This window comes from Salvia splendens, chromosome 6 (genome assembly GCF_004379255.2).
Source record: "Salvia splendens isolate huo1 chromosome 6, SspV2, whole genome shotgun sequence".
Taxonomy (NCBI): Eukaryota; Viridiplantae; Streptophyta; class Magnoliopsida; order Lamiales; family Lamiaceae; genus Salvia; species Salvia splendens.
In genome coordinates, this window is record NC_056037.1 from 38,144,619 (window position 1) to 38,167,045 (window position 22,427).

The 22,427-nt window shown below is 39.1% G+C and overlaps 4 protein-coding genes across 4 annotated transcripts; 2 read left to right on the forward strand and 2 right to left on the reverse strand.

The window, feature by feature from the left end:
• Positions 1-2,592: 2,592 nt before the first annotated feature.
• LOC121807767 lies at positions 2,593-12,246 on the reverse strand. Its single transcript, XM_042208081.1, has 7 exons — positions 12,020-12,246; positions 11,901-11,932; positions 4,079-4,176; positions 3,917-3,999; positions 3,455-3,532; positions 3,265-3,366; positions 2,593-3,043 (listed from the first exon to the last, which is right to left on the reverse strand). The coding sequence occupies exons 1-7, from the start codon at positions 12,122-12,124 to the stop codon at positions 2,771-2,773; spliced, it is 771 nt and encodes a 256-aa protein (XP_042064015.1). The 5' UTR covers positions 12,125-12,246; the 3' UTR covers positions 2,593-2,770.
• Positions 4,146-9,620, forward strand: LOC121807765 (serine/threonine-protein phosphatase 7 long form homolog). Its single transcript, XM_042208079.1, has 5 exons — positions 4,146-5,389; positions 5,796-6,626; positions 6,699-6,786; positions 6,847-7,290; positions 9,478-9,620. The coding sequence occupies exons 2-5, from the start codon at positions 5,797-5,799 to the stop codon at positions 9,514-9,516; spliced, it is 1,401 nt and encodes a 466-aa protein (XP_042064013.1). The 5' UTR covers positions 4,146-5,389; position 5,796; the 3' UTR covers positions 9,517-9,620.
• LOC121807766 lies at positions 8,368-9,466 on the reverse strand. Its single transcript, XM_042208080.1, has 2 exons — positions 8,791-9,466; positions 8,368-8,724 (listed from the first exon to the last, which is right to left on the reverse strand). Exons 1-2 carry the CDS (start codon positions 9,383-9,385, stop codon positions 8,495-8,497), a joined length of 825 nt encoding a protein of 274 aa, XP_042064014.1. The 5' UTR covers positions 9,386-9,466; the 3' UTR covers positions 8,368-8,494.
• Positions 12,247-15,572: 3,326 nt separating the features above from the next.
• LOC121807763 (phosphoglucomutase, chloroplastic-like) lies at positions 15,573-20,465 on the forward strand. Its single transcript, XM_042208078.1, has 22 exons — positions 15,573-15,931; positions 16,038-16,103; positions 16,174-16,218; positions 16,303-16,395; positions 16,475-16,527; positions 16,803-16,854; positions 16,956-17,024; positions 17,190-17,258; positions 17,685-17,807; positions 18,065-18,117; positions 18,239-18,317; positions 18,401-18,465; positions 18,537-18,604; positions 18,767-18,885; positions 18,965-19,039; positions 19,142-19,257; positions 19,366-19,507; positions 19,596-19,677; positions 19,749-19,795; positions 19,884-19,961; positions 20,050-20,155; positions 20,239-20,465. Exons 1-22 carry the CDS (start codon positions 15,686-15,688, stop codon positions 20,304-20,306), a joined length of 1,914 nt encoding a protein of 637 aa, XP_042064012.1. The 5' UTR covers positions 15,573-15,685; the 3' UTR covers positions 20,307-20,465.
• The last annotated feature ends 1,962 nt before the right edge of the window (positions 20,466-22,427 follow it).

The following is a 22,427-nucleotide window of genomic DNA, read 5'->3' on the forward strand; positions in this document are numbered from 1 at the left end:
AGAAACTAATATCACATGTAAATTGACATGGAAAGCGTGTTCCACTCTCAAAAAGACTTTTTCTTAGCACGTCAAGAACCATAGTCTAATGCCCATCTCACACTCTTAGCATATGGTCCATACATTATTTCTATATTTGAATAAACTAATTTGATCATTCTTAGTTTACTTTGAAAAACGCAAATTGGATTGTACAAGCTTGAAAATGACACAAATTAAGGTGGAAATTTAGGCCACCGTCCCATTATAATTGAAACAAACTCGATAATTGACATCAGATGTTAACCATTCTATTAGATATGTTATTAACATAATTGATTATATGAAAAGGAGAAAAAGAGACGTACACGTTAATCAATTATGGTATGATAAATTACGTGGCCTATTTAATCATTACCATTTGTTCAATCACAGTAGTTACTCCTGGTCAACTATATGCATATTCATGCATTAGACATAAACTAAAAGTATTCAATAGAAATAATTAAATAAAGGATGTGTCATCATAGATTCATGATGTTGGTATTATTAATTATGGGATGTGATCAATGGCTAACTAATTAGCAATCTAAAACTAAGATCAATTTTTAATCATTAGATTAGGAGATGTTGATATAATGGCAAGTGAATTATATTTTTAATTTTAAATAAGTATTAAATAAAATTAAATGGCATTAATGTCAATTCTCTCTTATTAAAATTATCCTAAAACTTTAAATTTACGTAACTTTCTCGATTTAAATTATTTTTTTGAAAAAATATATCAAATTAAAGGTAATTGTATAAGGATTATAATGAGATATCACTTGCATATGTTTCGACGACGTTCGGATGACAAAATTTGATGATTTTTGTTTCAGTTTTCGTATATGTTGATAAGCATATTTTTTTGTCAACAAATACATAAAAAAATCTGCTTATAAAAGCTCAATATATTGCATGTAAAATCTCAGTGAAATCTCAATAAAACTGTGTTGATATTTTGTAAACTATTTGTTGAGATTCGTAAGATTTAATCTCATCCACTCATTTTAAAATCTAAGGGTGGAGATTTGATCATGATTTTAGATTATGATACTATAAGCAATGGAAGATGACCATATTAATGATAGTATTAGAAAATGAATAAAATACTCCGTCCCCCCCAAAAAAAAATTCCCTTATTTGTACCGGAAACAACATGCCTATGATCAGTTGGCAAATATCTAAAAAAAATTAGGATTTATATACAAATTGCAAGTTATTAAGGAATAAAAGTGAACCTAATTTTAATTGCTTCTTAATTAGTTGACCAAATTAAACAAACCAAACTTGCTTCAAATTAATTCACTATTAATTTCATATAAGGAATGTTTGGTTCAAATCAGACCATTGATTAAAATCCGAACCACCTCTTACGAGCTGAACCTGAACAAGCAAACTATTTATATGTGTTCTGTTTTGATTCATATTTTCGGTTAAGCGCCAATTTTGACCCAAAATAGATTTAAAAGACTGTAAAACAAAAAAAATTTGTCAAAAAATCAACAGTTTTGAACAAAAAAAAAACCTTCGTCCTGCTAGTTACGGATAAAATTATTTTTGAACCAAAACTGACGTTCTTAATTCAGTGGTTTGGATTTGAGTCTTGTAATATATAGGAGTACGACTTTATTTGCTATAACTGTTACCAATAATTAATCGACCCCAAAATATACTTTAAAATAGTATCTTACAAGTTACAACTTAATATTCGTTCTTCTGACTTTCTTTACCATATCCTCAATTTGAATAACTACTTTTCGTAGCCTCCCACACACACATTTGTCATTAAAATAATGAAATTGTCCCCTACCAAAGTGCTTAGGTGGACCATATATATTACTCCATCTATATAATGCCACACACCAATATCCTAATTTCAAGTCGATCATATTCATTTTTTTCTTCACACAATTATATGGCAGTCGTTCCCTCCAAATGCACAAAAGCGTGGGACGCCTCGTGGCTTGGCGTGGTGGGCGTGGTAGCTCTGATCCTCCTAACGGCGGCGTTGTCGACAAGCTCCGAAGCAGCGAGAGGGTGGCAGGTGGAGAAGCCGTGCGACGAGATATACGTTGTCGGAGAAGGAGAAACCCTACACACCATCAGCGACAAGTGCTCCGATCCTTACATAGTCGAGAGGAATCCGCATATTCACGACCCCGACGATGTTTTCCCGGGCCTCGTCATCAGGATTCTACCTCTCGCGGTTCCATCTTAAAACCAATTGACAAATAAGTAAAGCCTAACATCTCAAACTTTACTATTGGGTCACTCATTGTTCTGTTTCGGCAACATTCTACACGTTTGTATATGTAATAGAGGAAGAAATTCAATAGTTTTTTTTGTTTTTCTTTTATCCCTTTTTAGTCAATTTTGAAGGATTTTGAATCATAAACTACTCACCTGTCACTGTCAAACAAGGATGGATGCCAGTTTCCATTCTTCAGCAGGAAAATTCTGGCAGCTACAAGAAGAAGAATTATGAACATCTTTTACATCAAACAAATGCAAATTTACATTTAACATCGGTATACTAGGCCACCATGGTTGAGAGCTCATACACATCAGTTCAAGAAGAAGGCAAAAACATTCATTTATAAATATGGACAAGTTTTTTCATGTCAGACAAATTAAACTGTTAGTTTATGTCATGGTAAGTTGGTAACAGACTAGAATTTGTCCAATAATAAGGAAGAAATGAATTTTAGAAAGTGGCCGGGAGCCGGTAAGGATCGTGTATTCACTCTCAACCTCTGCCATCAACATCAAAACCAGCTCCTGTCCAATCGGGTGCTGCATGCTTTTGGCCCTTAGGTACTGCTCCACTTCCTCTTCCTTTATTTGAAATTCTCTTCTTCCGTCTTCCCTCGTTGTCGCTAGAAGGCTGCTGGTTTTGCTCAGTTACCGCGGAGTTCTCTGCTTTAACTTCAGTAGATATGGTTCCCGTAGCTCCACAGGGTGGTTCCCCGGCAGACGAAACTTCAACTGTACTGCTCTGTGGCAGTCTTTGATTTCCCGCCTACGCGTTGTAAATAGTCAAAACTTGTCAAGATTTCTCAACTAAACTCAGTTTATGTTAGTAGGTAAGAAAATGTTGGGGAATAATGATTTAGGGAGGTAACTCATATTTGTTTACTTGGAAACGCAACCATTGGGAGAGAACAAAAGCATTAAGCATAGTGAAAAGAACAAACTAAGTGCATATGCATACTCCAAGATGAAGGTCTGAGTGAATCATACTGAGGGCGTATATGTATTGGAAGATCTGCTCGGGTTTAAAGACTCCATTCGGCGCTTCAGTTCCTCCAGTCGAGCAAGTTGGCTGTTGCTACTTTCCTGGACCTGCAAGCGCATAAGATTTGAGATGAGACAAAAGTACTCGAATAAGTTAACTGGCAATGTTAGTATGTTACCATCAAGAATCGATTACCAAATTATTTAGATCGTCACAAAGCTTCTGTTTGCTCGCTTCCTCATCCCGCACGTCTTTTGCAGCTGCTTCCCAGGCCTAGTGATAGGAACAATGTTTATCAGAGAGTACGGAGAAAAGTAGAAGTGATCCAGCTGAGACCTTCAGAAGATGGAAATTTAAAAACTTCAATGGAGGAACAGAATTTGATCTAATACATGAACTTGGATTTCTTTAGGATCAAGCAGACACCAAAAATCACATTTTGAGGTAAAAAATGGACCCACGAAGCATAATGCAACTTCAAAAATGGTCAAATGTATTTTTCATTCCCCTTTGCAAAGAGTAGGACTTTGGAAAAGTGAAAAGTCAAGTACAAATTCTGCAGCTTAGAAAAAAAGCGTGTATAATGAGGTTATGACAAGAAGAAACTGAGTTAAGCTGACTACTTTAAGATCAGCTCCTTATTGGAAAGAAGCATACCTTTTTAGCTTGTTCTTCTTTCATCTTAGCCAATCGAATTCTCTCTGTTGACATTTCTATTTTCTTCCTTAGGTGTTCAAGTGCTAATAGAGTAAGATAAGAACGCGTTATACTCTACAGAAGACGCGAAATAATTCTTAGGAATTGCTGGCAAATGCATACCAGCTTTCTTTGGACCAGCTGTAAGCTTCATTTCCATCGAGAGGTTGGCAAGTTCTCGTTCGACATCACGAATCTTAGAATAGTTTTCTTCAATATACCTGAGTGGAAATATATTATATTATTCACACACGATAAGTTGATATGGATATATTAGCATGATGTGGCGACTGAGATAGGAAATGGTAATGCTAAACGAGGAATCTGTTCAGGGTGAAAGGAAATACACATTAAACATAATCTGTAAATCCTAATAACCCTCATTGAAACTCAATTACAACCAAGAACTGAATCACTATTGTTAAAATGGTTTCGTTATATAATCCAACTCTGGCATTCGACTTAAACTCAAGAACTTCCTAAGCATCACCTTTTCACAGTCACCAAAATTTTCTAAGAAACACTAGGATCACAAATGCACCTGAACATTACATGGAATGAAAGCATATCAACAACTCCACTACTAACTTGAAGGCGAATAAATTATGCTATACTGGAATATCACGATAAGTTCATCACACACACCCGTATCAACACTAGGTTTCAAGAAATACTTGTCGTTGGCCAAGACTGAGTTGATCATCAGAATGTATATTATTGATAGAAAAACATTAGTACAATGGTTCCGTTATCTAATCAATCCCTGGCATTCGAATTAAGCAGAAGAACTTCGAGTCCATGAATCACCCACTAGTCAAAGACTTTTCGGAAACATCAAAAAATTTTCTAAGAAACATTAGATCACGAATGCAACTGAATATCACATGCCATGAGTGCATATCAACAGCTCCATTACTGATTTCAACACAAAATAAACTATGCTAGACCGGAAAATCTCGATAAGTTCATCACACACTCTCTGTTCAACACTACATCAACAGAATGTACATTAATCTAAAACCTAAGATAAAACACAAACTCCAATAACATAATTTCACAGGCAAAATTCCAAGAAAGGAGTTCATGACAAAATGTATCCGCCATATGGACCCTGAAAATAAAACTTTCCAGCCATGGTATAGACGCGATAAGCTCTCGCGTGTTTTAAAGTGAAACACGCATATTCCTCTCGCGTGTATTAAAGGAAAAACGCGTCTTCTTCTCGCGTGTTTAAAGAAAACACGCGACACGCTCTCGCGTGTTTAAAGCAAACACGCAACACGCTCTCGCGTGTCTCCCTTGGTTCAAAATACGTCCAGAAGGCAGAACAGACCCCAAACACGCGAAGAGCAGCGGCGAAACCAGCGAAAATCGGTGAAAGCAGCGGGCTAATCCCATATTTAGCTCTCCCATTCCAATTTGAAGTGTTGTTAGGTAAGTTTGAACCCTTATTTTCGAATTTTATTGGTATTTTTTAGGTGGGTATAATAGTTAGGGTTTATGGGTTAGAAAGTATTTTGGTTCAATTTAGTTGAATTTGGTGTTGAATTATTCAATATGTTTATTTTATGTTGAATTTGGTGTTATTTTGTTGCATTTGATCTTAATTTGGTGAATGTGATTGATATTTTGTTGAATTATTGACTTTGGTTTTGAATTATTGATTTGGTTATGAATTATTGAATTTGGTTGAATTATTGTTGAAATATTGAATATGGTTGAATATGGTGTTAATTTGTTGAATTTGGTGTTGATTTGTTGAATGTGGTTGATATTTAGGTTTTGAATTATTGAATTTGGTTTTGAATTATTGAACATGGTTAAATTTTGATTATATTAGGATGTCCCGATATGGACCAGAAGATCCTTCTGTTTTGCATTATCAGCACAGTCATATATCGCGCAAGGCGTGGGCAGGCCAGGAAACAGCCTCTTTCAATATTCGGCGCTTTGAAGGACATTTCTGGGAAATCGATAATCATCACAGACGCGTGATTGATTATGTCTGTAGATTTGGTTTAGGTGGAGTACTTTTCTGTGGTAAGGCTCTGGATGTAGATCATGCGTTGATCACAGCTTTGGTTGAGCGCTGGAGGCCAGAGACACATACATTCCATCTTCCCGTAGGGGAAACTACCATTACATTACAAGACGTACAAGTATTATGGGCATTACGTGTTGATGGAGTACCCTTCACCGGAAATGGGTTTTGTGAATCTGGGTGGAGGGGTTTATGTGAAGAGCTCTTGGGCTTCTATCCCCTTCAAAGCGAGATGAAGGAAAACGGTATCTTGGCATCCGCGCTAATACATAGGATGGCGATTGAACCGTTAGGAGATGGTCTCGAAGACGAAGCCTACATTCAACGGGCACGTATGATTGTGCTTGTGCTATTGGGAGGGTTGATCTTACCCGACGGCTCAGGGTGTAAGATACCTCTCATGTGGTTGACCCAACTTCGAGATGTAGAGGCTGCCTCTATGATTAGTTGGGCGAGTGCTGCACTTGCTACATTATACCATAATCTGTGTGAGGCGTCTATGGGCAAAAGGTCAGACATTGGAGGTCCGACGGTGCTCCTACAGCTTTGGGTGTGGGAGAGAATGCCCACTTTGAGACCGGATTTTGTAGCGGCACGTATACATACAAACAACACTCCATGTGCCTTAATGTAAGTTTGTTGTTTCCTCTCATTTGTGTATTTAATGACAACATATTTAATTGATAACTTTTGTTATTGTAGGTGGACTGGCTCCTATATGATAAACAGAGCCCCCAAACATTCGGTTCGACATTATCGTGAACAGTTGTCATTACTCCAAAATAACCAGGTAAAATGAATAATGTTTGATATATATTTGGGTAATTTTAATATAAACTTGTTATTGTAGTTTATTTGGATGCCCTACGTGGACCGTCAATTGCCAGACTCCTGCCTCGATATGAACAACAGTTGGAGATCTGTGACGTACATTGTGTGTTGGGCTATTGTAGAAGCACATGAACCTGAACGCGTGGTTAGACAATTTGGAGGCACGCCGTTCATCCCGGAATTGCGTGATTGGGGTTTCAATGAAACTCACTTCAAAACCAATCGGCGTGGAAAGGCTAAGACGAACTGGGCTGTGCAGAACAAGGCCTACATCCAATATTGGGAGAGAAGGTCTGAGTTCGTTACTAACGCTTACATGGAGCCTCTTGCAGACCACATGCAGGTGATGAGGACTCGACAATACATGGAGTGGTATTTTAAAATTACCATTACATATATCACGCAGCCGGGTAGGCTTCCAGAAGTAGGGATGAACACTGTTGCATCAGCATCTACAGTCCAGGTAAGTATTGTATTTTTATAGTTGTTGTTTCATTTTAAAAGTATGTATGTTATTAAATATGCATGTTTTATTTGTTACAGGCGGAGACATTGGCACGTATAGTTCATATGTCGCGCGGTTTTGACCCAGCAGACGCTGTAGGATTGTTGCACGAGATTAACAATCTTGCTCTTAACTGCCTCACCGAGTGCGGTGAGAGTGAACGCACGGTCATACCTTCCACACAGCGCACTGATGTGGATATGTCCCGGGGGTTTATCCGAAGAGCTCGCGGTATTGGCCAGAGAGGTATCCGAACAGGCGGGCATGGTTATTCACGGCATTTCAGAATGTCCCAAGACATGCCAGGGTCATCACAAGCAGCAAATGAAGAAAATATTAATTCAGATGACAACATAGATTTGGATGCACTCATCGACAATTTTGCTGGTGAGCCCGAAATGCAAAATCCACCAGCATCAGATCCCTCTAGTTGGGTTCCTACTTGGTCAGACGCGCCACAGTCTAGTTGGGTGACTCCATTAGATAGAGTTGGGCTACCATGGAATCCTACTACACAGGATTCATTCTTTTCGGATGTCCGTATCGTGCACTCTCCGACAAATGATGATGATGATGCTGCTGCTGATGATGATGATGATGATGCTGATGATGAAGATGCTGATGATGATGATGATGTTGCTCCTAGGAGTAGTGCCTACATAGAGCGCCCCACGAGGAGAGAGCATATTGACCCTCCTAGGAGTAGTGTTCAACTCGATCGACCTAGTAGCAGTTCACATACATCCCGTCCCGATAAGGAACGCTCCAGACCAAGTTTGTCTCAGACAATTATGGGTATGTTCCCACGTAGAAGGTCTAGCCGTGACAACAGAGGAAAAGGCCCGAGTAAATATACACCTTCGTCATTTAAGTAGAATAATATCATTATATGTATTGTCTATTTACTACTGGTGGATTGATTTGAGATGTACTGTTGACTTATTATATGTTGGTAGATTTGAGATGTACTGTTGAGTTATTATATGTTGGTTGATTTGAGATGTACTGTTTGTTTATTACAGGTGGATTGAGCAATAAATAAAGTAAACTCTGTCGAATTTTTTGTAAACAATATTACTTAACAATGTCATTTCAGGCTCAATCTTGGTTCAAACACATAATAAAATCCAACCCTCAATCACGATTCTCAAACATAAAATAACTACACAACACGTCCTAAAGTGCACTTTCTTCTATTATGGCCGGTCTCTCCACAAATGCGGCATCGAGGAGGCGCTCTTGGCGCATCTTCTTCGCGCTCATCCATTTGGTTTTGTATCCTCCTTCTGTTGTATCGCCCACGTGAACGAGGAAGTAGCCGTGCTGGTGAACATTCCAGTGTCCATTCAGGTTCATACCAATAATCTTGGTGTCTCAGTGGACGGAACACAGCTGCATAAACGTGTAGATGTAAGACATGATAAAATTGAAAGAATACAAAGTATTTAAACAACATACCTGCGTACTGGTGAATCCAAACACTTGTGTGGTATCGTGTATCAACATGACTAAAGATGTCATCACTGCGTTCTCTCAGCACCGCAACAGCGTGAGAGCAAGGCATTCTCCAGGTCTGCCACTTTCCACATGAGCATATCTTTTCACGGTAATCTACAACATGTATATTATGGCCTCTACCCGGACCTCTGTGATAGGTTAGCACATCATAGATGCCACGTGCTATGCTTGTAGTCCTAACATGATGACGTCTCCCTCGTTGGTCATTCTTCTGAAATAACTCCCAAGCCCACGGTGTCAAAGGCGTCTGACATTGTTTGGCTAGAGTCGTTCGGTTAACAAACCAGTTGATGGTCCGCCAGAATGTAATATCAACGATAGCTCTAATTGGGAGTTCCCTCGCAGCTAACAACACATTATTATAACACTCGGCCATGTTAGTAGATGTCTCACCCCATCGACGAAATTCATCGTGTGCCATAGTCCATTGCGATCTATCTATGGTGGTTTCGAGATACCTCAGAGCTTCTGAACTCACTTTTTCTAATTCACGCCTTGCAGTCCAATATCTCCGCTCCTCACTCACTTCACCCATTATCCATACCCATTTCTTCACTCCGGGGACTTTGTGTCTTTGTAACACATTCGATCTAACGTGAATTAAACAGAATCGATGATAACCAACTGGTGTCTCTTTCCACACATCAGCCTTCATGGCATTTATAATGCCTTGATGTCTGTCACTTATTATGCACACTTCCTGGTCATGCTTTATAATATGCACTCTCACAAGATTCAAAAACCAACTCCAACTCTCGTTTGTTTCTTCATCGACAATAGCAAAAGCAACAGGCAAACAATTCTTATTTGCATCGTAACCTACTGCAGCAAGTAGTTTACCTTTCAATCTTCCACGCAGGTGAGTCCCATCAACTGATAAGACCGGCTTTGCTACTTGGAACGCCTCTATTGCTGGCCCAAATGCCCAAAATACGTAGCGGAACACCTTTGTATTACCTTGACTCAATACAGGGTCATGCAACCACTCAACGATTGTCCCCGGATTTTGAGTTTGCAACTCAGTCAGGTAGCTGGGGAGTTGTCTGAAGGACCCCTCCCACCCACCATATACAAGCTCAATAGCTTTTCTGCGAGAGTACCATGCTTTCTTGTAGCTGATTTTCACGTGAAATTTATCTTTGATATATGTACGTACTGCAGAAGGCTTGAATGCTGCATCGTTTTCAATTTGACTTCGAATGCAGAGAGCAATCATGGATGATGTAAGATTAACATGTTCACTTGGATCGTGATCTCCCATACAGCAATGACGATCAACCCATGAGTTGATAGACCAGCTACCATCACGTTTCTTAAACGTTGCTTTAACCTCCCAATTACATGGGTAGCGTTGCCCAAGGTCCCTGCCTCTTCTTTTCGGACCAAAGGGGTCCCTACAAACTGCATGCCATCTTCTTGAATGACTATCCATAACCTCATACATCCGACCTGTTCCCACATGCCATAATGTGATAGCAGTTTTCAACTGCAATTTGCTATCAAATTTTGTTCCAACATCTATATGTCTCGGATTATCATCATCCCAATACCACATATTTTCATCAGCCAATCCATGGTCTTCTGAAAAGTAACCTCGGCTGCCTTCGCATGGCAATGATCGAAAAAATGGTAGCCCTTCAGGCACATAGTTGGGAACAGATTGCTCCCCACGAACAGATGGTTGTACATCATACTTCTCAACCATCATATCAAGTGCCTCATCGTCTGTAGAATCTTCACATGATTCTGCACTATAATCAAAATCACTTGGTTGAGAACCATCGGAACCATCACAATCAGAGTCATCTGCACCACCAACATTATCTGCACCATCACAATTATCAGAACCATCTGCACCATCACCATTATCAGAACCATAATAACCATCACATGTCAAATTTGGTACATCTAGTGGTTCATCAACCTCTCTCCCAGATGTGTTGAATTCAAAGCTATGATATTCATCATCCCTCCTAGATGTCCCGACATCAAAACTAGGATAACCATCTCTCCTAGACGTTCCAACATTCCTAGACGTTCCAACATCATGATGAGTGATAGGTGGTTCAAATTGCAACGCAGTGGTAACAGGAGTATATTCAATAAAAAGTTCAATTTGACGTGGATTTTCGCCAAACATATACTCCAACAAATTAGCATCCACTGGTGTAGCTATATAATTCACCACCCCACTAAAAACCACAGGATGCCTCCATGTTAAATCAATCGTATGTGCATCCAACTCAATTCCAATTTTTTCACATATCATTGATACAAGCTGATAATATGATATCTTTTCATTCAATATAATAAATGAATTTGCACGAGGGGGATCATAAGCAACACCCAAACCTGGGAGCTGAATAATTTTCCCATCCCAATATAAACTCACAAACACCATTAAACCTGCAAAATAAGTGCGACATAACATCATATACTACAAATTCAACATACTTAGATAAATATTGAACAACATTAAAATCGAAAATTCAATACCAAGTTCAATGCCATAAACCCTAAATCTATACCTAACTAACATATAGCAATGATAATTGAAATTAATAGTCAATAATTACCTAACACCACTTAAAATAGGAATTAGAGCAACAAAATCACGGATTCACTTCGATTTTCGCCGGCTAGAAACGTTGGCCGTCGCTGAGAGTGAGAGATTGAGCGAGCTGGAAGTGAATTCGCGAGTGGAAAGTGAGGTCTCTGCCGTTTGGACCAGAAGTTGTGTCTAGCTGAAACACGCGAGAGCGTGTCGCGTGTGTGTCTAGCTGAAACACGCGAGAGCGTGTCGCGTGTCAACCCAAACACGCGAGAGCGTCTCGCGTGTTTAGTTAAAACACGCAAGAGCTTCATGCGTGTTTCACTTTAAAACGCGCGAGAGCTTCTCGCGTCTATACCATGTCTGGAAACTTTGTTTTTCATGGTCCAAATGGCGGATACATTTTTGCATGGCGTCCTTTCTTCGAATTTTCCCTAATTTCACATCTCAGTAAATATAAAGAGAAATTAGTCGAATGATGAGAAGCAAGCTTACGCACTTCCTCAACTGAAGCTGCTCTTCCTCAATGATCTGAAACCCGAAATTGAAAACAAGATGAGCAATCAAAATAGTGTTTTCGTGATTCGTGAGATCTAAACGAGGATTCCGGCGCTATACCTTCTCGGTGTAAGCTATGATTGGAGGTTCTCGGGCCAGGCCGTCCGGCCCGATCTCGATTGGAGCCGCATTGCTGTTCGGGCTTGGGTTCTGATTCGTCGACATGTCAAACAAATCTCAGCAATTCAACGCCCAATTTTCCTCTCGAAATCGAGCTTAATTACTCAAGAAATGGAGTGTTTTGTGGTGAAGTGAAGTGATTGTGAAGTGATTTTGGCGCAAGTTGATTTTGGGAATGCTAAATTAGTGCTCAATTCTCCTTTAGAAAAAATTACTACTAATATATAGAGAGAGAAATATAGATTTTCCGGTCAGGCAATCAACCCCGTAAGAGCACCCACAACCGTGCTCGCTGGCAAGAGCACGGTTGTGGGCCCGACCCCACTTTTTCTGCATGCTCTCCGACAAGAGCACAACACCCACAGCTGTGCTCTTCCGCAAGGACGAGCACAATTCAATTTAAAATTCAATTAAACAAAAACATTTCCATAATATTAAAATTCATTAAAAAACCACAATAAATATTACAAATAAAATAAAAAAGACATAATTAAAATCCTAAAAATTAAAAATTACATAATTAAAATACTAAAAATTAAAAATTACATATTTAAACTCCTAAATTACATAATTAAAAGCTAAAAATACCCCCTGGACGACTACTCATCCGGCGGCACTACTCTTAATTGTCTTTGGAAGCCCAATAGCATGGCCTCGTGCGATCGAAGTTGGGAGGGGGTCATAGTGGACCTATCGGCCATATTGAATTGGGTCAAAAGCTGCAACAACGAGTTGGTGGAGGTGGCGCATATGGAACGGGAACGGGAACTGGAGCGGGAACTGGAGCATCGGCGGTTGCAGACGCGGCTCGACGGCGGTTGGCCGCCGCCTTCTTCCTTCCTTGCGATCGACGTTGGGAACCGCTCAGGCCTGCGTCGAGGCTACCCAAGTTAGCTCCGGCGAGTTGGCTAGCCACTTCTTCGGAGCCGGCGTCGGATAGGGATACCGACCTTGACCGTTTGGAGGAGCCGCTAGCGGAGGATGTTACGTCTCCCATATACTTCGGGTGCGTCCGCGTCTCCTGTCAAACGTTGATGTACTTGAACGACTTATAGTTCATGGATTGGTAGGTGCTCAGCGCGGCAATGATGATGTCGACCTCGCTCCGGCCGCTCCCCGCATTCCGTTCTTCCTAGAGGAAATAGCCATTGAACTTGTCAATTTCATCGTTGGCTCGGTAGATAGCGTTGCGCACCATACTCTCGATGCGCTCGATTGTTCTCGGCGGCCGGTTTTCATTGTATCGGCGAGCGATGCGCCACCAAAAGTGATCGCTGGATTGGTTCGTGCCAACCACCGGATCTTCGGAGATTTCCAAGTACGCCGTGAACAATTTATCCATCTCCGTCGGAGTGTACGGTGTGCGGACACCGCGAGTAAGAGGAGTCGGAGTTTGGGAGGGGGCGGTCGGCCTAGGCTTCGGTGTCCACCCGTATTGCCCTTCGGGGGCACCTTGGTCGTCGATTGGGTGTGGCCGGTAGCCACCCGGAACGCCCGAACTTTGGGTTTGAGGAGGGGCCGAATATTCCGTTTCCGGACTAGGAAACGGTTGTGAACCGAACCATTCGGGGTTCCAACCGTGGGAGGGCGGGGGGTCATTGCCTTGGCCGGACATTGTTATGATGTAGGAGTGGAAGAAAGATTGAGAATGAATATGAGAGAATGAAGATGAGAATGAGAATGAGAATGGAAATTAGAGAGTGTAGATGAGAATTGTGTAGTGTGTGGTGAATTTTTGGGTGTGAAAGTGGGGTATTTATAGATGGAAATGTGTATTTTTGAGGGAAAAAAATAATAATAAAAAAATAATGGAAAACGGTAAAAAACGGATATATTTTTTTGGGAGGTGGAATTTTTTTTATTTTTAATCGGTTTTTTAAATTAAAAACTGATTTTTTTAAAAAATTAATAATTCAAAGGCAACGGTTATGCCGTTGCCCAATCGCGTGCCGCCATGTCAGCTGCTTGCTGGCACGGACGTGCTCGATGCATCGAGTAGCACCGTGCCAGCGGCGGTGGAGCTCGTCCTTGCCAGCGGCACGGACGGACGAACGACGCCGTTGCCGTTGCCGATGCTCTAACTGACAACTTTTCAACTTTGTAGTAGTACTTGATTTAGGTTTATCAATTAATCTTTATTCTCCCTTCATTATAGTAGTGGAGGAGTATTTTTTTTTTCTGTAACTCACAATAAAGTGAGTAAATAAAAAGAGTAAAAATTCAAAACTATTTTGTTTTATAGGATATGAGAACGATAGCAAATTACAAAAAAATAGTCTTGAAATGTTAAAAAGTAATCTTTTGACTTACCATAAGTGTGTAGTGAAAGTGATCGCCGGATTGGTTCGTTCCAACCACCGCATCTTCGGAGATTTCCAAGTACGCCTTGAACAATCTTTCCATCTCCGCCGGTGAGTACGGTGTGCGGACACCGGCGCGAGATGGAGGATTCGGCATTTGGGAAGGGGCGCGAGGCCTAGGCTCCGGTGTCCACCCGTAGCGCCCATCGGAGGCACCTTGATCGTCGATTGGGTATGGCCGGTAGCCACTCGGAACGCCCGAATCTTGGGTGAGAGGAGGGGCCGAATATTCCGTTTCCGGACTATGAAACGGTTGCGAACCGAACCATTCGGGGTTCCAACCGTGAGAGCCGCTTGGGTTGTCGTCGTTACCGGACATAGTGGTGTTGTAGGGTGTGAGAGGAAGATGAAAATGGATATGAGAGATTGATGATGAGAATTGTGTAGTGAAAGTGTGAATTTTTTGGAGTGAAATTGGGGGTATTTATAGATGAAAGTGTGTATTTTTGGGGTAAAAAAAATAAAAAAAAATTAAAAAGTGGGGAAAAACGGTTATAAACGGATATAATTTTTTGGGGAAGTGAATTTTTTTTTTTTTTTTATCGATTTTTTTAATAAAAATCCGATTTTTAAAAAAATAAAAATAAAAAAATGTTTGAAACCAACGGCTATGCCGTTGGCGAATGGGAGACCGCCACGTGTGCGTCCGCTGGCACGGACGTGCTCGATACATCGAGCAGCGCCGTGCCAGCGGCGCGGTTGCAGCGGTGGCGGTCCTTCGCCTTGCCGCTGGCACGGACGGCGGTGGCGCCAACCGCCACCGCTGCGGATGCTCTAAGCCACAGTTGGAGAGAGATTCATTCGATTACCATTTATCACTAACTAAAAAATTTATCTTTGAGAGTGATTTTTTATGAAATTTCAAATTTGGATCTTTAAGGAATATATGTTCGGCAATATAAGACAAATAGTAGTAATACAATGTCCAAAAACACCAATCTCACACGAATATTCGCTTTAAATATTAGTAGTAGATGGGATTTATATGAATCAAAACCAAATTTAAAATGAGAGATATTTATAATCAAGTTGATAGAAATGAAGAACACACTTAGCAGTCTAACGTACACGTGGCACGCCCACAATATCTCTCTAGATTTGCGAACCACGTTCAGTCCAAAATTTCCTATTGTTAAAAATCTCAGCTTCACTCGCAAAAACAAAGAAAAAGATAAAGAAAAAGTGAGCAAATTCCTCAATAGAAAGAAGAGATTTTTAGAAGCTTGTTTCTTTCATCGCAGTGGGGATGATGGCTTTGAACTCCATAGCTTCAAGGCCCACATCCTCTTTGCTATCAAGAAAGTTGAGGAATTCTAATGGAAACGATTCATCTCTAGCCCATTCTTCTCTTTCTTTCTTCAATCCCACTCCACTTTTCTCCAACATTTCTTTCAGGAATGCTTCACCATCACCACTTTTGTCTGCCCCGGTCAGGGCTTCCTCTTCATCAACTTCTCCTTCAGCAACTGTTGCTAACTCCCAAGAACTCAAGGTTCCATTTTTATTGCATAAGGGTTTAGGGAGAGAGAGATAGAGAGGAAAGAGGGAGAATATCGAAGTGGGGTGCTGAGATATTACCTTGATTTGATTGATTTCAGATTAAGAGTGTGCCAACGCAGCCAATTGAGGGGCAGAAGACTGGCACAAGTGGTCTTCGGAAAAAGGTGTGATCTTTGTGCTACATTGCCAATCATGTTTGATGATAATTGGATTTTGATTTTTTGCTGCTGTTAGGTGAAAGAGTTCATGCGAGAAAATTATCTTGCCAACTGGATTCAGGTCTGACAGTTTGAATACTGAAGTAGTGATGCTTTGCTTATGCTATGTGTTTGCTTCTAATGAGGGATTTGTGTGTGATTGAAGGCACTGTTTGATTCATTGCCACCAGAGGATTACAAAAATGGAGTCTTGGTTTTGGGTGGTGATGGTAGATATTTTAACAAGGAGGCTGCACAGGTGTTCAAATTTAAGATTGATTGACATTTCAATGGAATTGTCTTGTTCAAATGCTGACATTGCTACATTTGAAACACAGATAATCATCAAAATTGCTGCTGGCAATGGTGTTGGAAAAATCTTGGTTGGCAGGCTAGTTTTCCTTTTTGCTATCTTGCGAATTTCCAATATTTATGTTTTCTAAAGAGACCATGTAATAACCTTTTTAAGGGATACTTATTTTTTACTATCTCAAATGCAGCTGTTTGCTTATGTAGTAAAAGATGTTCCATTTATATCGTTAGGCTATGTGGCTCTATTGGAACTCGTTTGATAAGCTTCCTCTTTCTGTATCATTAAGATTATGTGTTTATGAAAAGAACTATTGTTGGTGGTAACGAATAGAGGGTATAATTTTGTGACTGCAGGGATGGTATACTATCCACACCAGCTGTATCTGCTGTAATAAGGAAGAGAGAGGCAAGAATCACTCGTCTCTTTGTCTGCGGTGTGTGTGTTTTTTCCTTAATATGCTGTAACTTGCACAACTTATATTAGTTCCACTTCATTTGTTTATATAGGCCAACGGTGGATTTATAATGAGTGCAAGCCACAATCCTGGTGGTCCTGAATATGATTGGGGTATCAAGGTATATTTTGATCTTAGTAATTCGGCACGACCGCACGAGCCTTGCTTGTACTTTTGCCTATATCGTTTCCTGTAGCCAGTGGCTTTTACTCATGTGTCTCTCTTGAACCCTTCATCATCACGTTCTACTAATTCGTAATAATTCTCTTGGTTCCTACTTCTGCAGTTCAATTACAGCAGTGGCCAACCTGCACCTGAGTCGATTACTGATAAGATCTACGGAAACACTCTTTCTGTATGCATCTGATGCTTTAACTTTTCTACTGTAGAGCTGTTTCACTGTGAGATTTTTTTATTAGGACGACCATTCTTTATAAAGAGGAATATTCTAGTTCAAGACTATAAGTTCAAGAAACAGAATTCTAGGGTCAAGTTCTCAAAATTCACCAAGAATCGTCCTTTATTGATGAAACTGATATTCACACCGTGCATTACTAGCAAGCTTATTTTCCTTCTTTCACCCCAAAGATTAAATCCTCGATGACTGTCTGGCTACTACTGAAAAAACATTCTGTCAAAGGAGGCTTTTAGTTTCATATATATATTTGATATATGTTGCTGAACGATTTGGTTCAATATAATCTTTATCAAGAATTCTTGAAATCAGTCAAACAATTGATAAGCTTGCCACTTCTATTTGACTTGCCTTAGTGTCCTGCAGATCTCTGAAATAAAAGTAGCCGACATTCCTGACATCAATCTCTCTCAGCTTGGTGTAACAAACTGTGGACCTTTTAGTGTAGAGGTAGTCGATCCAGTAGCTGACTATTTGGAGCTTTTGGAGGTGAGCAGTCCAAATTTCAAGTTCTCTTTGAACAATTGTATCTTTATTGCTTCGACATTTGTTCCTTTTTAGATCTACTCGATCTAATAATTGAATATTCTTATACAATTGGGATAATTTTTGGTAGTGGATACAGTTTCTAGTTCATGATCTAGCATACAGAATGGAACTTCATTTTCAACTCTGGGAGAATATTTATGAAAACCATTATATTTACTTCTCTTTGATGGGAGTTCATGTTTCAACTTATTTTGCAGCAAGTATTTGATTTTTCACTTATCAGGAGCCTTATATCACGTTCAGATTTCAGGTATTCGAGTACCCTGCCTCACGATTCTGATGTTTTGCTGCTGCTTCCTTTACTATTTTGTATTGTTTCTTGATGCGTTGTTTTAAACATGTTTCAAATCTTCTCGTTCTACTCTTTTCAGGTTCACATTTGATGCTATGCATGCCGTCACGGGTGCTTATGCCAAACCAATTTTTGTGGACAAACTGGGAGCTAGCATTGTATGTTAGCTTCATTTTTGTCATGGTCAAAATTAACGAACAATGCTAGTTGGTTCCATATCAAATTACCTCTCAATGTACAGGATTCCATTTTAAACGGGGTGCCTCTAGAAGATTTTGGACATGGCCATCCAGATCCTAATCTCACGTAAGAAGTATGCATTCAGAAAAGCTCACATGATTTCAAAATGCTGGTTTTAATTTGTTGATCTGGAATAGATATGCCAAGGAATTGGTTGACATAATGTATGCTGAACATGGTCCCGATTTTGGCGCTGCAAGTGATGGTACGTGTCGATATACTTTCGTTGTAGCAGCATATTTAGTGAATTTTAACAGCAGCATGGTTTCTATTTTTATAAAATTGATTCGCTAAAACGCATAATATAAAGGAAAAGCAACAGAAATAACTGATCCTACCCTTATCAATGCCATACTTTGTTTTCCAGGAGATGGTGACAGAAACATGATTCTTGGAAGCAGATTTTTCGTGACTCCTTCCGATTCTGTTGCTATTATTGCTGCCAATGCAGAAAAGGCCATTCCATACTTCAAAACTGGCCCAAAGGTTTGAAAAGCATGAAGATTCTCCTCCCAATATTTCTCTTCAAAGAGTTTATATATCCTCAGCTTATGTATTTTCACAGGGTTTGGCTCGATCCATGCCGACCAGTGGTGCTCTGGATCGTGTAGCAGAGAAGTTAAACCTTCCATTCTATGAGGTTTGGTACTCTACAATTCCTTGTTATCAGTTTTAGCTGATTTATAGGGAACGAATGTACTTTCTGCAGTCTGTCATATCTTATAAACAAACTTCACTTTAGGTTCCCACTGGTTGGAAGTTTTTCGGAAACCTAATGGATGCAGGGAAATTGTCAATCTGCGGAGAAGAAAGTTTTGGGACTGGTTCCGACCACATCCGTGAGAAAGATGGTATCTGGTACGTGTATATTAATGAACTCGTAAGGAAATCTCATGGTTGATCACTTCTTCTGATTTTCAGTGATGATTCAAGTTAGTTGATAAACCGAATATTGCTTATTGACAGGGCTGTTTTAGCTTGGTTGTCAGTAATTGCTTTTAGAAATAAGGACAAGAAACCAGGGGAGAAGTTGGTTTCTGTGTCGGATGTTGTTTCTGAGCATTGGGCGACTTATGGGAGGAACTTCTTCTCTCGATATGACTATGAGGCAAGCCTTATACTCTGTTATTTTGTTATTACTCCTTTTAATGCATGCAATTTGCTGCAACTCAAAAAGCTCGTTTCTTGTGCAATAGGAATGTGAGTCCGAAGGGGCTAATAAAATGATAGACTATCTTAGAGACTTGATTTCCAAAGGCAAGACCGGTGATGTATATGGTAAGTCTCGATCACTATCTAGTTGATCAAGGAGTTTTTTTATTTAGCGAAAAGAGTTATGTTTATTGCAGGAGACTACACCTTGCAGTTTGCAGACGACTTCACCTACACTGATCCTGTAAGTTGAGCCTGAACTCTAATTAACTCTAACCTTAATTTTCGTCCAAGAAATATATTGATAACATGACCTTGTCATACTTGCACAGGTAGATGGCAGCGTAGTTGCCAAGCAAGGTGTCCGTTTTGTGTTCACTGATGGATCTAGGATTATATTTAGGCTATCGGTATGTGTCTCCTTTGATTGTGTCCTGAACAAAGCTCTCTCTGTTACAGTTTTGTGTTCAGCTTCCAGACTAATGTTATCGAGCGTAGGGTACCGGGTCTGCTGGTGCAACTGTTCGTATATATATCGAACAATTTGAGGCGGATGCATCTAAACACGACGGGGATGCACAAATAGCATTGAAGGCATTGATAGGTTCGATTCTTGTTATTCTGTTGCATCTTTTTTTTTATTTTTTTTCCAGAGTTTGTAATTGTGTGTGTGATTATACGTGTTAGATCTGGCTTTATGTACTTCAAAGCTGAAGGAGTTCACCGGAAGGGAGCAGCCAACAGTCATCACATAGGTTGGGCATTCATCCTCCTGAATGCTCCATCGATTCATAAATTCGTTAGTTTAGTTTGTTTTTTTTGTTCTATTATAAATAATATGCATCCTTGTGTAGACATGTTGATGCAAAACCATATTTCTCTTACCATATTTATACAAATCATAATTTACTTCATCTATATATGTATATGCTCACTCCACGTAAATGTCATCTTAGTAGTATTCATTGAGGCATCTACTAAGAATATGGTCGATTATTATTTTCGAGCTACTTAAATATTAGGATTGTTTCACCTTTATGCACAAGTTATGCATTTCACTTTTTTATGGATTTTGATGCAAATATAAATTTATTAGATCTAATAGTAATAGTTACATAATTGACCATCTCTTGTAAATTGAATTTAACGATTAAAACACACTAATATTAGTAATAGTAAAATTGGGAATGGGCAAAATTTTAGATACATACAAAAATGTTCAAACTGATTTTCTTCTGGGATATACATTAATCGAATTAAGTTTATTCATTCTTTGTTCCTTGACATTTTTTTTCTACATGAGATATTCTTATGATACACTGCAATGCAATATACATGAGATATTCTGATGACACACTTAATGCAATCGTAGACATTGTAGTAATTTCAAATCAATTTTGTTTGTAGTAAACATTGTAGTAATTTCCAATCAATGGTATTTGTTTGTATCCTTATAGATTTTTAAGGTAATTAACAAAGGTGATGAATATAGCAAAACTCCTAGGTTGTGTTTGAATTGGAGTTTATTTTTTATTTGGATAAGAACAAATTTTTTGCAGTAATTTTTACTTAGATTTCCATTTCTATTTGTGGTATTTGAATTGATGATATGTTATCTATAGTCCTTAATAACACATGTTTTATTTGTTATTTAAAGCCACATTATAGAATGAAAATTGGTTTGCATTAAGCCACATGTATACCAAATCGCATTGATGATATGTTATCTATAGTCCTTAAGAATATAGCCCTCCACATTGTTGTTATTAAGGACTATTAAGCCACATGTGTTAAAATAGTCCACATTATAGCCCTCCACATTGTTGTTATTAAGAATATAGCCCTCCACATTGTTGTTATTAAGAATATAGCCCTCCACATTGTTGTTATTAAGGACATTTACGTGGGTCAATAACAATGTATTATTTGTTATTTAAAGCCACATTATAGAATTGATGATATGTTACCTATAGTCCTTAAGAATATAGCCCTCAATCAATGGTATTTATCTGTATCCTTATAGTCCTTAATAACACATGTTTTATTTGGTATTTGGCCGCCTAGATTTAGGTCATTTTTGTGTCGATTGTTTGGATTTTTAAAATTTGCCCTAATTTTCCAACATTGGTTGTGTTTCGAATAGCCGCTCAATCTGGTTGGCGAACTTTGAAGAACAATTGAGAGGGAATCATTGATGGCAAAGGCGAAAGCTGGTGGTTGACACCATATGGCGGTGACGGGGATGGTGGCGAAGGAGAGGGGACCGGCTCCGGCGGTGGAGGGGAGAGGATCGGCTCCGGTAGTGTAATTTTGAACTTAATATTAACTTAATTCTTAACTTAATCTGATCAAAATTCAATTAATATTCGTTGACCGTTAAATTTAACCATTTCCGTACAATTTGGACCAAACGTGAACCATTTTCATTTGTGAGAGACCAAATAATTCAAAAGATAATGTTTTGGACCAAAATCGTAAAATCGTCATATGTTAAGGACCAAAAAGGGACTTTAGTCTATTAATAGGTTGGCTCTTTGTTTTATGGGCTACAAATTTAAGAGTCGCCCAATATTATTATTGCTTAAATATTAGTTTTATTAAATATTAGTTTTGTTGGCATTTTAATATTTTGATGGAAGAGTATAGGAAAATATGTGAACAAAAGTATTGTTTTATGGAATAATAATTATAAAACTTATGATCATTAATCCATAAAAAAACAAATTATTTAATAATTTAAATTTTCAATCATAAAGTGAGAGTTGTGGTAAAATCTATATATAATCTAATGGGGCAGTTGTGATACTGCCCCAGAAATGAACAAAAGCTTAATTCAGCAATAGGTTGAGTAGAGTAGTATTGTAATTTGATTGGTG